Source organism: Notechis scutatus, chromosome 5, assembly GCF_049901735.1.
Source record: "Notechis scutatus isolate UNSWTSFEM ecotype Mainland chromosome 5, rNotScu1.2, whole genome shotgun sequence".
NCBI lineage: Eukaryota > Metazoa > Chordata > Lepidosauria > Squamata > Elapidae > Notechis > Notechis scutatus.
In genome coordinates, this window is record NC_142013.1 from 78,315,419 (window position 1) to 78,331,223 (window position 15,805).

A 15,805-nucleotide genomic window follows, 5' to 3' on the forward strand; every position below is an offset into this window, starting at 1 on the left:
TCATGGAAATCATAGTTCAATTTATCTGTCTGCCATCTCAGTGGGAAAAGCTGCTGGCATAATGCAGATTAAGGGGACGTGCTTCAAACCATCCAGGTGTGATTTTTTGTGTGTGTTGGAAGGATGCAGGATATTCCATGCATAAAATTATTTGCATCCATGCACCTACTTAACCGCCCCAGTCCTGTGCTAAAATGGGCTGAGTATGCCTTGCCCACCCCCTTAATTAGATTGGCATTCTGAGTCTTCTTAACAACTATATGGTTACTAAAGGCATTGGATCAAAATGATACAAGGCCTGAGACAGTTTTCCATGAAAGGGCTACAGAAGGAGCTAAACCAATTAAATAGCCTACAAGTGGGGGAAAGTGGGAATTGGGCTGCTGCTATGAATAGATCCCCGGCTACAAAACGAATAGGTTACACTTCCATCCTGCACCTGAACCACTGCAAAGAAGTCTTCCTCAATGTTCCTAAATAATGACTTTTAAAAGAAGTTTAAAAGAAGTTTCCTTACAATGAGTAGAATCCAATTCAAAACTCACTTTGCAGCCTCTCTTGGGGTTACATACACCTGCCTGCTTGGAGACCAGATCCGTTCCCAGTGAGGTTGCTGCCTCTCCAACCCAATGGCTGGGTTGTCCAAATCAAACCACCCCTTCAATAATGTGACAATCCTAGCTGCCTTTGCACATCCTGGGAGTCCACTTTTACAAAGCTTCATTGAAATTGAATTGGAAAGTTTATTATATAGCCAAAAAAAAATGCTTGTGCATTTCTAACTTCTAATTTCTAACATTTCTAATGTTATTTCTAACATTCCTTTGTGGGGTGGTGCATGCTGGGATTTGTAATTCAACCTTCTATGGAAGTTTCCAAGCTGGGAAAACACCCTGAAAGGTCTCCGTTTGGATTTCAAGGACATTGTGCAAAGCATTTGCATTGCTCTTGTCATTCCAAATTTAACTGGGACTTATACACTTTCCTGGAGTAGCATGGGACTGCTGGACTAAGAACCGTGGTTTTCCTATCATTTCAGTGTCCCAAAAATAGTAGTGATTTTAACCATATGAATGGTACACACACATCTTTGTCAGTTTGCTGCTGCTTCTTTTTTAGACAAAGCAAATTGTGTCTTTGGCCTCAGGGGCTGAGTGCCTTATATAGGAACTGCTATTTTATCCATCTAGTGAATTCTGGAAAGAACAGCACGACACAATTCCTCCTGCTGAGAAAACTGAATTATGCCTTCAATATTGTCATTGCTAAACTCACTCCTCTAATAGGGCTTCTACCATTCTCTATGATTTGGGGTAGGTATTTAACTTATCTAACCACTGATTTACATTCCAGTTTGACCACGTTTGCTTATTTTGACAACAATTTCCTGAAAAAAAGTCTCATTCTAAGTTTATAAAAATGAGTCTGGATGAAGTGAATCTAACTGCAGAATTGCATTCCAATAGACCTGCAAAATTAGCATTTGGGCTCAATAAAGTTCAAAACAACTCCTGGAAAGTCCTTCTAGAAAAGTAACTTATCATCCATTACATGAAAAAAATAGAGAACAATAGTGCTACCATAAAGCATTCTCTTTCGGTGTAGAACTTCAAGATGTGCTGGACTAGTTCCAAAAATTTCTAATCAGAATAGTCATGTTGTTTGAGGATTAAAGAAGAGGAGATCCTACATATCTGGATGGGCACCAGGTTAGGAAAGGTTTCCATAAAGGCCAGGGTAGTTTTCGAGGTGTGAATGTTTCTAATCACACCGAATAACTTGTCTAGCAATTAGAAGAGGTTATTTTTCTAGCGCCAGTTTGATGCAGTGGTTAAAGCATATATGGCTAGAAAGTGACAGACCATGAATTAAGATCTTAGTCCCATCTTAGGCACAAAGCCAACTGTGTGTGTGTGTGTGTGTGTGTGTGTGTGTATGTGTATATATGTGTGTGTGTATGTATATGTATATGTATATGTATATGTATGTATATGTTTTCTGAGAACCTCAGAAAACAAATACACACACACACACACACACACACACACATGTATGGTATTCAGCTTTGTTCGGATATTATAGTTGTGCTTTTAAAGTTGTAGCAACGTTTCGGCAGAATCTCATCTGCCATCATCAGGCTTCTGTATTGTGTTCGTCTGATTAAAATACCCGAACAAAGCTGAATACCATACATGTAAGTACCAACGAAAACTTAAACAAATACATGCATACATACATACATACATACATACAATCTAATTATCTTCTTTGAACATTCTTAGCTAAGATTCACTGAATGTTTGTCTCAACTAAGGTTTTGTGATTCCCACTCATTCTTACAGCTAGGTGGGAGCCTCTAGATAACCTTGGCTGATCAGGAAAAAGCTAAGCCAAGTTATATTTGGTTAATACTGTATTGAAAATTTGAAAATTTGAGGGAAGTAGGAAGTTACAATCTCAGAACAAGACAAAGATGAAGCACTTCTATCCCATTGCCAAGTAAACCACATAAACATGTCCAAGTGGTCAGCAGAAAAGGAACTGGGCTTGGGGAAGCCTATCTTTTTACAGCCCAATGAACCTTAAAGTCCACATGAATTGAGTCTGCATCATCCATAAATGTTGTAGTTAGGGAAAAGGCCATTCTGGTTGTGATGCAAACACAGTCACTAAAAGTCACTGGCAAAAGTACCAAGTGCTTTTAAACTTCTGTGTCTTTTTGACATTCCTGCTGGCTACTGAAACAGGCATAGCTTCCAGCAGGCAATCAAAACATTTCCAGATCTGGGTTTAACAGATTAATATTAATCCTGCATCTCCCCCAGCTGATTCATTGTATTTTATTCTAAAATTGCTGCAATCCAGAAAATCTGCCTTCCCTTCTGGAAATGCCTTCTTGTGAAGCTGGAGTGACACTGCATGTCACTGGCCTACCCAGTAGCCCAAGCGTTTGTCCTCCTGCTAGAAACCTTTCAAACCTGGTTTGGAAAGCCCCCCTGCAAAGCTCTCTTTGCTTCCCTAGCCAGCCACTGCTTGTGATGGACACAGATCAAATCTAAGAGTTGAGTCTTGTGGCCCTTTGCTCCTCCCCCTGCCGAGGTCTTCCGCTTGCCAAGTTGATCATACGCTTAATTAATACTAACTGCACTTCCTACATCACATTTCGCCTCCAAGCTTTCTTCAATTGCCTTAATGATGGCCATTTACAACGGAGTAATTAGTGCAAAGAAAGGCTTCCAAAGACATTAATTATCCAGAGCTACTGGAATGGTTTCTTGAACAGGAATTGGCCGCCTTTAACATTGCAGCACGTGGGATATTCTCCCTTTCCCCGCGGCATCCCCAGTAACCAATATGCGAGGCCTTAAATGAATGCAGTGAGAAGCCGAATTAAAATAAATAAAAACGCATTTTTGGAGAGGTCCTGAAACTTTTTAAAGAAGAGCTTTTTTTCCCCCCCTCTCGCTCCGCGGTTCTCTTCTACTTTTTCTACCTAAAAAGCACTACTGCCATCCCTTGTTTTGTCTCCCTTAAGAGGTTCTCGAAACGGTCTTCCCAAGATAGAAACAACTCCTGCCCTAGCGACATCAAACAAACTAAACTTTCGAGTCGACTCTCGAAACCACCTTCCCTCCCTCTCCGTTGGGAAACGACGCCATTGATTTCAAGGCAACTGGGTTTTTCTCATAGGCGCGTCTGCAGACTAACAGCTTTAATCAATTTCAGGCCGAGAGTTGCGGATTTAACTGGATTTTGTTTTGACCGAGAGCAAAACGAATCTCCCTTGAAATGAAAACTCCCGCCACGATCCTCATCAACCACGGCCTTGACATAAAAATAAGTGATCATATCTATCAAGAGAAATTCTTAATCTTATAAAGCCAGGCCACTTAATCGACAATTATTAAAGGAGTCTCTAATTTGCTTATAGGATATATTTAAAAACAAAAAACAAAAACGGATGTGCATTTTGAGACGTTGGGAAAGGGGAGATATTCGCTTCCTTGACCGAAGAGGAAAAGTAGCTAGATTCTAGGGGTTTGGCATGGGAATGACGCGGGACCTTCCTTTTTATACACCCCAAGATCAACCTGACTTTCCCTGCTTCGGGTTAGAAGCCTGACACCACTCACAAAGAATGGGTTGTGTGCCAAGGGCGAATCTCCAGAGCGACGGGTCTCTATAGCGGAAACCCTCTTTAATACCTTACTACAACCCGAGACCCGGTTCCAAAGCCCCTTTGACTCCCCGGCCGTGAGTCCCGTTCTCTTCGGTCCCGTCCGCTTAAGGCCCAAGGGCTCTGTGCCAGCTCGAAATATCAAACCCCCTTCCCTTTCCAGCTTCGGGAAGAGGGCGAGGAGGAGGCGTGGAAGTGATGAATTAGCCCAAGAGCAGAGTCTTCATAAATCAGCCCGGGTGTGATTCCCGATCAATTCCAACTAGTCATGAATATGCTAAGTAAAGCGCAGGACAGTGTTTTAGACAGTTATTTCTTCATTAAGGATCACTCAGTGATTTCTCTCACAAATGCTCTAATCTGATTTCCTTTTGATTTCCATTAGAGACAGTGAATAATGACATTTAATTTAGCCCTGCGCCATAAAACCCAAAGATATTTGCTCGTAATTGAATTACTGCCTACCCTTCACTACGGTCTCATAACTTTCAATTATAACCCTGACAGCTGGGCGATATGAGTTGCCGGTACAACACTAAAAATAAAAGGTTAATAAGGAGTAGCTACCGCAGGAGCTCCAATTTATTTGCAGCAGATTTCCACGCTAAATTGAAACTAGAGCCTTTAACAACAAGGGACAGGAGCTATTGACTAGCATCAGAAGACAATTCTCAAAGTACTAAAATATCTATTTTGGAGTGAGGGGGTCTCTTCCGTTGCTTCCTTTCTTTTACCAAACAAGAATAAATAAATCTTGAACCATTCCAATCAGGCACATCAAGCCCTGTTTATGTTTAAATAAAGGGCGGTTGGTTTTCTCAGCGGCCCGCTCTCTTTTAAATATTTCTTTTCTATCAGGCTGAAGTCTTTCTGGGTGTATGGCTTTTATGGATTTCGTGTGAAAAAGCGGGCAATTTTGCCCGGAGGAAGGGAGCGGAGAAGAAATATTTCAAAAACCTGCAAACACTTGGAACGCCAATTTTCCTGTAACTATGAATATCCTGTTAGGGTGTTGGACTAACTGCAGCAATAAACTGTTTTAAAGAAGAAGTGCAAAATTCAACTACAAGTAATTTATTTTAATGAAAACTTTGTATCGAAGCCCTCTCAAGAACATTACCGGAGACTTTCTCTTGTAAGGAACTGGAAAACGTGACATAAAAGTTGATGGCGCCTTCAGCCAAAATTTAATCTAATTCATTTATTGTAGCCGATTCTATTGGGGGGTGGAAGCGGAGGAGAACTGAAACCACTACAACCTTCTTCTTCTCTGCTACTGTTTCTTTTCCAAAACCAGCAAATGTACACGAAATATTCCTGTTGCTTGTCATAAAAAAGAAAACGTATCACATTCATTTGGAGGGGGGAAAATTACAATGAAAATGATTATTTATTGCAATATAAACAAACTTGTTTCCCCAGGAGTATCTGCTGGTCCCTAGAGATCTAATTCTGGTGATTAGTTCAGAACATGCTCGATAATATTAAATCCACGAGGAGGAAGTCGATCTGATGGGAAACTTAAGAGTCTAAAACCAAAGCATCCCGTTGAGATTCTCCTAAGGATGCCTTCTCTTCCTTCCTCACCTCATAAAATAGTCAAAGAAAGGGCAATAAGCTCCTGGGCATAATTTTTTCTTCACCTGCCTTTGACTTTAAAACCTGGTGCTGTAAGGTTTTGTCAAAGATGATTTTATCAAAATTCCTTTCCTTACTTAATATCTGACTCAATGGGTCACTGTTACCAATCCTGGCGTTCCTTTAGCTTTGCGGGTCCGTTTGTTTATCTTGTTACTTCAGAAGATGGTGACCTGTAGCTTTTATATAAAACCATAGGCGTAACCAGTTTGAAGAACTGAAGTCCAATCTAATAGATCTAATTGCGATCAGTGATTACAAGTATTTGTATCTTTTGGCTGCCATCTAGTGGTCGCCCGGATTTCTTTTACCCTAACATGGGCAACCCCAGATTGGATGGACGGACGGATGAATGGGGGACAAAGACAGAGAGAAGATAATAGATAGAAGCTATAGGTTGGATAGATGGATGGAGGGATAGATGGATGGAGGGATAGATAGATAGATAGATGATAGATAGGTAGATAGATAGATAGATAGATAGATAGATATAGTTGTTTTCTTAAGTTTTTGCGCATATATATATATATATATATATATATATAGAGAGAGAGAGAGAGAGAGAGAGTTGTTTTCTTAAGTTTTTGCGGATAGATAGATAGATAAGTTGTTTTCTTAAGTTTTTGCGGGTATTTAGATAGATAGATAGATAGATAGATAGATAGATAGATAGATAGATAGATAGATAGATAGATAGATATGCACACAGGCCACAGATGCCTTGGTGAATTATCAGTACATAATCCAAACCTATTCTTAAGGATTTAGAGACATTATATTTTAAGGGGCATCGGGGACGGAATAGCAGATGGGGTCCTATGAATTCATGCTCTTGTTATGCAAGTCAAACAGAGGCACATTTCCCTTCGGCTCTGGATTATCTACTCCCAAAGCACCCAGCTTTTTCCATAGCCATTGTCCCCGCCCGGCCACAGAGCGCAACAAAAACAAAAGAGAAAAGAGAAAGGGGTTTGTTTGGTGTTTTTTTCCCCCCGCTCCTGGCTGGGTCTGTTAAATCAAGCAGCTGATTGGTCGGAAGTGGGATCAAGGAGACGCCGAGCGTTTGGTGGAAACGAAAGGCTCCGAGGGGGCAAGAAACCGAGCGCAACAGCCCAAGCTAGAATCCGCTCCCCATCTTCCCTCCCTCCCCCACCCTCCGCTCCGCCGTTGCCTTGACACGTGTCCTGATGTTGTTCTACAAGGCAACCGGCCTCTGAACTAAAAGCCCAGCAGAGAGGACGGACGGCAGAGTCTCTTCCTCCTTTACCTGCACCCTCGCTTCAGACAGCCCCAGCCTTTGGCTCAGCTCCTCCCTCATGAAGGCATCCGGATAGTGCGTCTCGTCGAATAGCCTCTCCAACTCGTTCAGCTGCTCCAGGGTGAAATTCGTTCTGCTCCTCCGCTGTTTCAGTTTCGTCTGGCCGTCCTCGTCCTCGGATTTCACCTCCTCCCGCTTGTCTTTGCATTCATAGATCCCTAAGGGTGGGGGAGATGAAGAGAAGGAGAAAGGGAAAACGTCAGACCTGGGTACCAGAAGCCTTCTTCTCCAAAGGGGGAGGGAGAAGTTTTCCTACGCCATTGAACGGGCCATTGACCCCCCCAGGAGCTCAGAATAAGAAAAGGCGAGAGAGTTTAGTTCGGATACTTGGGATAGGGGCTCGGTCAATATTCGTTCATGAGTCCGAGGGAGGATTGAAGCAGGCTTCTTCCCGCGCAGAGACGACCCCAGGGTCTCGTGGGATTCCTTTCCTTTGATAGGAGACGGGGTGGTGGTCTACAGGCAGATCCGCTGGGCAATAGGAGTGCCTTAACCTTGCCATCTGCCCGTTTTAAAAGTCTCTACTTTTCCCCTGTTCTTGTGGGCAATTCGAAAGACTGAATATCAGCTCCACCGATCGAAGTGGTTATCATGTTAGCTCTGATATTCGATGCAGAAATGAATCCTCATCTCGATCACCAGAACACCGTCTGCCCTTCACGAGACTGTAAACAATTCAGGGAACCGGGAAACAAATCAATTTAGACCCCATCCCTTATTATAAGCGACGTATTTTCTCCCATGCATACATGAGTTGTTTGTTGCTTATTAACTTTATATAGACCGCGTAGCATTATTCTTAGCAAACGTCAACTTTCTCGTATAGCCTACAAACAGAGGATTTCTGGGTGGTGTCTTGTCCAAGTACTAAATAGGCTTAATTTTGTGTTCAGACCAGCTCAGTTCTGCTAGGTAAGGGAAATGGGTTAGCGGAGTGGGAAGCATAGCGAAAGCTTATGGGACGGGCAAACTTTCGGATCAGTTATAAAGCTGTTTTATAACCGTCAACTTAAGCGAGACTTGGGGGAGGTTAAAATAACAGAAAATGAAAGGGGGCGAGGAACGGGTGTCCATTCACGAAAAGGTGGTGGGAAATGTCCTTAACTTGCTCTTATACGCTTCAAACCTGGAAGGGGAGATTCGTTTAGATATTTGCGAAATTCACCTATGTAGAAAATAAGCGCGCAGGAGACGCAGCGAGAATCTCCTCTACGCCACTTTGTACAAAAGTTTACAGATCCCAAGGATTCCTCGCTACGCGTTTCCCCTCCCCAGAGCTTAATGCCTATGGGAAAGAGTCCTCGCTAGACACCAAAGGGCCCGCTACCGTGAGAAACACACCAGCACACGCATATATAGCCCCCAGGCGTTCACGCTACTAGCGCAAAGAGCTGGTGGAGAAGCACTAGGAGGAAAAGAGGGAAGGACGCAGGAGAATTTGAGTCGGATCGGGGAAGAGAGAGGAGAGCGTGCTTTCTACAAAGTCGGGAAGAAAGAAAAAATATGGGGGCTTGAGTTGGCAAGCTAGGAAGAAAAGTAATCGCTCAAGGCGTTCTTGTTGGCAAGAGGGCACCTCGTAAGGCCCGGCCAGGGAAGGATGGGGCAGGTTCGGCCCAGGGATGGCTGGTGGAATGGAGCCCTCTTCCCTGATTCTGTCTTGGGGAAAGCAGCGGGCCCGAAGGCACAAGGAGAGGGACCGCTGTCTTGATTTTGAGGGCTGCTCTGGAAAGCTCAGGATTAGATCCCCAGGTTTAAAAATCACAATTTTTGCAAAACGAGCGCGACCTTTTCCAACAATAGTTTTTCTCTTGGCCCCTGCAGCAAAGGAAGCTCCCGAATTTCTCTTTTAGCTGGTACAAAAGATGTATTCCCTTTGAGATGGATTTCCATATAAATGCACCCTTTTAAAAAAAAAATGGCTGCAATGGAAACCGGCTGCTGATTTCCTTTTTAACTTCCGCCCCCTGGCTCAATGAAATCAGTTCACTAATACTGTAAAGCTAAAATTCGGAGACTATTCATCCTTAGGTGACACGCTGAAAAGTCATTTCGAAGAGGATTCATCTGTGGCAGCCCAAGAAAATTGTAGCGGAGATTTTTGAAAGAGCTTTAGCCTACTTTGAATTAGTCTCCCAAGGAGCATAAAAGCGGTGGTGGTGCAGCACGACCCATAGTACCGTTTTTTATTTTTTGTTTATTTAAAAATTACTTCCAGACTATCAACGCTAGACACTGTAGTTAGATGTTTTTACCCACCACCAGATCAAAGCTATAGGAATTTAACCAGCTATGGTCGCGAATACTCCCATCCAGGATTTTCATCGAGTTCTGTGCCACCGAGTGACAGAACCAGAATTTCCCCATTTGCCACACAGCTGCCCTTCCTTTACAAGCACGTTTTGGGTGTTTTATCCACGATATTTATTATGCCGCTGGGCTTTTTTTTTTTCTATGAACCCTAGTTTTGTGGAGCTATGAACGCTTCGTTTCAGACTGACCAAAGACGTAAATTTTGTAGGGGAGATTTGGATATTGTGAATAAACAGCCCATTTTCCTTCACAAGTGACCGAGTCAGATAGATAGATAGATAGATAGATAGATAGATAGATAGATAGATAGATAGATAGATAGATAGATAGATAGATAGATAATTTGTATATAGTGCATTGGGCGTGGATTCATGCATTTTGGGAGGTTATGCACACATGCATATTGTAAAACTATTTAATCTTCACAAGGTTTTCTAAATATGGTTGCTTTGGATTTGTTAGAACCTGAGTTTCCTGGATAATCATTAGACCTTTATTTATATTCAGTCATTCTTGAACTGATACACAGATAGCTTAGAGATCGATCGATCTTAAAATCATTACAGTAAGGCCTCTGGGAATGTAAACTATCACTTCATCCTAAAGCTAACCTCTCTTTTAGACCACAACAGATCTAATAAAAAGTACAGGCAAGTCCAGCTGATATTACATGGGATTTTAGTGAAAGGGTCTTTCGGACAACGATTGAACATCTGCTTTCTCTGAACCCATTTAGAAGAGAGGGACCCCCTAAAATACGGTTAATTGGATTTACTTTTCAATGGACCCGTCAAGGTTCGTCTATAAATGGCCAGACATCAATAATGCCAGTGCTTCGCATTGTTTTAGGAAATAAGAATGGGGAAAGATTCCTTTAAGAAACGGAATTAGAGTTTTTAAAGGACTGACCTTTCCCTGCGCTGCTTTTAATACTAACGCAGTTAACACCGAAAGTGCCAGGAGCCGGCGATGCTTCCGTTTCGAACTTAAGAGATACTTGGATTTAATTCTATCGGGTTTGCCCCGGAGCAGAAGCGGCGTAAAACTCACTCTTAAGTTTGCTTAACTTCCTCTATTCGGTTTCTTTTTCTTTTCTGTAGCTCGTATTGAAAGCGTCCTCTATACTCTAACTCGAAAAGGGGATCTTTTCTTCAGTGCGACAGACCCTTACAGGCCAGAAGCAAAAAGCAGTACAGTACAACGGTTCAGGTGAAAGGCTTGGACCTCATCCTCATCCTCATCCGTCCCCCAACCTCACACCCTCCAACAAAAAACAAGATTTCCGGAATATCCTAAGCGAGGGGATTCTTACGGGCTCGACAAGATACAGAACACCTCCGGCCAACTCATCTTGAGCTTATTAGCTCTTCCCCCCATCCCAAAGCTCCCCACATCTCCTTCCTGAAATCATTTTAGCTCTTCTGCCGAGACCAACCCCAGAACCAATTCTGCCTAATGCTCCGACCTTAAGTTGCCCGCGAAAGAAAAGGGGCCGCGCGCGCAGTAGCCGTAGAGGGGGGGAAAACTCTTTTCCTTCTATTGTTTAAATTCACTTAAAAGAAAAGGAAAGAGGAAGCGGGACTGCTGAAGTTTGAGGTTCCTTTTCCTATCTGAATGCTCCTCGCTGCTGCTCTTATTGCCACCACCGTCACCATCGCCACCTCTCCTCTCTCGTTACCGTCCTCCTCGGCCCCATCTCTACGCTATACAGTTTCGCCAAAGGGAAAGGCCCCCCGGGAAGGAAGGCGCGGGACGGCCCAAGCCGGCAGAAAGGCATCATCTGCTGGGTGCCTGGGGATGAACAGATTCCTCGTTACCTTCCGAGGTCCTGCTGGAGTGGTTGAAGTCCTTGAGTTTGTCCTTGTCGCTCTCTCCGGGCTCTTTGAAAAGGTGGACCGGACAGTGGGGGCCGCCCTCGGCCAGCTCCTGCAGGCTAGTGGCATCGGAGCCGCCCAGCTCTCGAGTCCGCGCCAGCCCGCTTTCCAAAACTTCCCGGTACGTGATGGACTCCTTCTTGTGACCGCCACCTCCACCTCCTCCTCCTCCACCTCCGCCGCCACCACCACCGCTGCTCTCTTTGCTTTTCTGGTCAAAAGATTTGGACACAAACGCCGTAAGTTCTTCCATGACGACCCGGCCGGGCAGGGGAGGAAGCCGGGCCCTAAAAAAACCCACCGCCACCACCACCACCAAACCGCCAGGCCAACTTGTTCCACCGCCAGCGATCCTGCCGTTGGGCTTTGCGCAACTCGTCGGATGCGGCTCCGTTCGGGAGTCCTGCCCGTGGGGGTCCCTCTTGTCCAGGCTGGGGAGAGGGGGGGGGGCTGTAGAAGCGCGCACGCGCGCTCCCGCCTATGTGTGAATATGTGTGTGTGTGTGTGTGTGTGTGTGTTTGCGGGCGCGCGCGCGCTCAGATACCCCCTTGTCCAGGAGCTCTAGAAACAGAAGAGGCTGGATCGGGGGTTAGATCACTCCCGCTGTTATTTATGCCTTTCAATTTGAGATCCCACTATTTATACTGGGCTACTTCAGCCCAGCCCCCCCCCAGCTCTCGCTGTCTCCAGCAATTATTGCCTCTTTCCCAGTCGCAGGCAGGCGCCGGAGAGCGTTTTTTTCCCCCTCCTCGGGCCAGCAATTGGCTTGCTTTACGTTTCATCACGCGCTGCCGTCCGCTGCACCTTGATTTCGGGAGCCAAAGAGCAGAAAGAGGCGGAGGGAGAAAGCCAACGAGCCCCTCCCTCCCCGCTCCCCCCCCCCCAAACAGGTACCTCGTGCCGGCGTGCTTTGTCAGGGTTTGCAGGAACTCAACCGACGAGGGGTGTGTGGTGGTGGGGGGGGGGGACAAAAGTCGAAGAAGACTTTATTGCCTGCCACGAGCTCGCGTGGACTTATAGGAGACGGACAAGCGGGCAGGGGAGGAGAGGCCAGAGAGAAATAAGCTGGTGGTTCAATCCAAAGGTAAAAATCGAGTCCAGCTGGAGAGACCAGTGTTGCTTTATAACTGTTGGGTCTTCCTTGATTTTTGTCGCTCTTCTCGGTCTTCTTCCCCCCCCCCTCCCTCCCTTCCCTTAAATCCTCAATATGGGGCGGTTTCGGCTGGGATCTCCCGCAGACTTTTGGTGGCGAGGCCGTTCCGCGCCAGGAGGATGAGCTAGAGAAGTCGGGAGGCTTCGCGGCGTTTGTTTCTCTTGGAAGTTAGGCCAGGACACAGAGAGAGAGGGAGGGGGAGAGGGAGAGAGGGAGAAGGAGAGAGGGAGAAGGAGAGAGGGGGAGAGGGAGGGAGGGAGAGAGAGAGGGAAGGAGGGAGGGAGAGAGAGAGGGAGAGAGGGAGGGAGAGAGGGAGTGTAAGAGGGAGAGAGAGGGGGAGCGAGAGAGGGAGAGGGAGCGAGGAGAGAGAGAGACCCCGCCTTCAGGTATCGAAAGGGAGGGGTCCGGGATCCAAGGGAGAAAAAGCAGATCAGCTTCCATTCTCACCTGACAAACTGCAGGCTCGTTTGTCCTTTCAGGTAATGCAACCCGGGGGTTCCGCCACCGACCGAAGATGAGCGAGTCCCTGGTGGAAAGAGAGCTTCCGAGGGGGGCTGTAGGGTTTCACCAAGCGGAGAGCGGGGCTGCTCCAGAACACCTAAAGGCCCTTAACGGGTCTTGCATCGCAACTCCCTGAGCCAAAGTCAATCCCGCTGAGACCCAAGGAAACTTCCAGGCAGAAGCGGATCCCCTGCTTTTTCGGGCGCCCGCAAGGCGCGCTTTCCTTATTGCGGCCCCTCAAAATCTGCCAGAGCAACTGACCCGAGGCGATTGAATCGATCCCCTTTGTAGATCGAAGCGATCTTTTCAAATCGCCCCAGGGAAGGAAAGAGATTCATCTAAGCGGGGATGAGAGGCGGAAAGTAACCCCCCACACACACACACACTTTTCTTTACCCTGCCGGATTCAGCACCTCTAAGTTAGTAGAACTAACCTCTAGTTAGTAGAACGCACGTGCCCAGACCGAAGGCAACAAAGCCCCCTCACTTGGCTGGCGGTTCCCTCCCCCACTGGCCCTGCTTCCCTCCTGTTAAGGACGAGTTCACAACTGCGCTTGTGGTTCAAAATGAACCCCCGTTCCAATCAAGGGGTGGCCTTAGGATTCAGGGGCTGGCAGAGCCTTCCTACCGACTCTCTCGGCCTCACTCCACCTCTGAGATCGGAGCAGAGCAGAGTAGAGCCGGTAGCGGCAGAGCTTGAAAGACAAACGCTCCGATTTTGAGTCCCGCTGTCCCCCTTTCAAAGGTTAAACGTCCCCTGGCACCTCTTGGGGGGGTTGTCTGGGAAGGTCAAGTTCTCGTTTCCCTCTTGCTTGGAAAACTCCCCACCAATCTTAAACAGCTGTTTCTCTCTCTCTCTCTCTCTCTCTCTCTCTCTCTCTCTCTCTCACTCACTCTCACTCTCACTCTCACTCTGTGTGTGTGTGCGTGTGCGCTGTCAAAGTCCCCCGACTTAAATCCGCGGGACTTAATTGCCCAGAAGAAACCCACGGGGAACTTCGCAGCCTGGATCCTGACAGGGCAGAAAAATCCCCCGGCAGAATCTACCTCTTCTTTACCTGCCAGAGAGGGGGCCAATATTTTAGTATCTTTCATTTTAACCTTTCCAAGGGAGTTCACTCTCTCCACACGCCCGCACACCCAAAATTTTGCTCCTGAGTTCAATGAATCCTTGGGTGCTGTAAATCACCCTGTAAAACTAAGTATACCCATTCTGTGCAATTTTTGGAGTGAGTCTTTTCGAGTGTGATCTTGAGTCCACGCAGGGTAGTGGGCTAAGGAAGAACACCCTTCCCCTCCCTCTTCTTTTCCACTCTTCCCCCCCCCGCCTTTTTTTTTTCTTTCTTTCTCTGAGGCCTTTTTTTAATTAATCCGCTGATACCCACAGCAGCCGCAGCCTTGGCACTTCCACCAAGGGAGAGTGGAGGAGGGAGGGGGGAAAAGGGGGAGAGGAAACAATTAATAAAAGCGCTTTTTAAAAGGAGATCAATTCCGGCGTGAATTTTAAAATCATTATCTGGAGGAACTAGGATTGATCGTTTGATCGCCAGACGTTTCCAAGGAGCCTTGCCTTCTCCAGGAGGGTTCAGTCAGCGAAGACTGCCGAACAGAACCAGGTCGTATGTTAAGGACCGCGCCAATCGAGCGCCAGTTAAACCAAGCACTTTGGAAAGCCTAAAGAAGGCACCTGATGAGGGAGCGCGCTTCTAAGGCAGACGTTTCGGAGAAGTCACCGGGCCTATGTGAGGCTTGTTATCTGATCAGACCTGGCTTTCTTTCTCAGCACCTCACTTTACACACACACACACAAAACACACACACAAAACACGCCCAATAGTCTATTGACTTCCTTTGCATCCCTTGGAGGAAACTTGGGGCAGATCTTTCTTTAGGCAAGGCAACAACTATGTCAGGTAGGTCAAGAAACAGAGAAATCGACCCAGCTGGGTTTGCTTGGCTTCAAGAAAAAGGAATTAATGGCAGGTTTCACACAGTTCCAGCACCGACCAAACCCCAGCCCCTCGGGGAATTCAAGTTTAGGCAGAATATAAGTGATTGAAAAGCAAGGCAACCCCGCCAGTGAATTAACACCTCTAAGGCAAGTATTTTGAGGTAAACTACTTGAGGATGGCACTTTAAAAAAAGCCTGAGGTGATTAAAAATGTAGATCGCCCTTGGACCTGGCGAGGGGTTCTTTGGGGAATATCAGCAAAATAACAGGCGAACATCCAACAGAGAAGAAGCCATTTTCTGGCCCCAAATGTTATGCAGTCAATAATCTTGGGTGGTTTTCTGAATGTTTGTTTAAGGGACAGTTGCTAGGGGTCATTTTTTCCCCTCTCATTTTCTTTCTTCCATGGCTGCTTTTCATTTTTGCTATCTACATTTTTGTTTTGTTTCGTTAGCAGCCTACAGGCATCACCAGAAGGAGTCTGAAATCCTCAATTCGGAGATGGGTTTGACCGCAAACTTCCACCGTCCCCCATCCCGCTATTTGGCTCCCAGCGAAGGTCCAACAGCACCAAATTGCGGAAGGCGTTAGCCTTCCTCACCAGTAGAGGGGAGAGAGTTTCTTCCTGCAGTCTTTCCCCACACACTTCCAAACCACCTCCCCTGCCACTCGCATCCTTCTTGCAAGTGCCTTTGCCGTGTCTTCCCGACCCTATCAAATGCTACGCGCCTGCACCCAAGGAACAAAGTCACGTGCTTATTCGCTTCCACAGCCTTGGCTCTGGGCAAGGTGCGCAGATGTGATCTCCTCGCGCCTGGATTTCTTTCCGTCTGTACCCCAGGCGGGTTTGAAAAGTTCAGGCAGCCTGACAACCGGGAAGTCT

General features: G+C 46.2%; 1 protein-coding gene across 1 annotated transcript in view; it reads right to left on the reverse strand.

Moving 5' to 3' along the window:
* SHOX (SHOX homeobox) overlaps positions 1 to 11,899 on the reverse strand; it is a 28,027-nt gene extending 16,128 nt beyond the window's left edge. The window contains exons 1-2 of the mRNA XM_026666721.2: positions 11,261 to 11,899; positions 7,083 to 7,291 (exon numbers count right to left, since the gene is read on the reverse strand). Of these exons, the coding sequence (XP_026522506.2) occupies positions 7,083 to 7,291; positions 11,261 to 11,570 (519 nt within the window). The 5' untranslated portion in view covers positions 11,571 to 11,899. The remainder of the gene's footprint in view (positions 1 to 7,082; positions 7,292 to 11,260) is intronic.
* Positions 11,900 to 15,805: the final 3,906 nt, after the last annotated feature.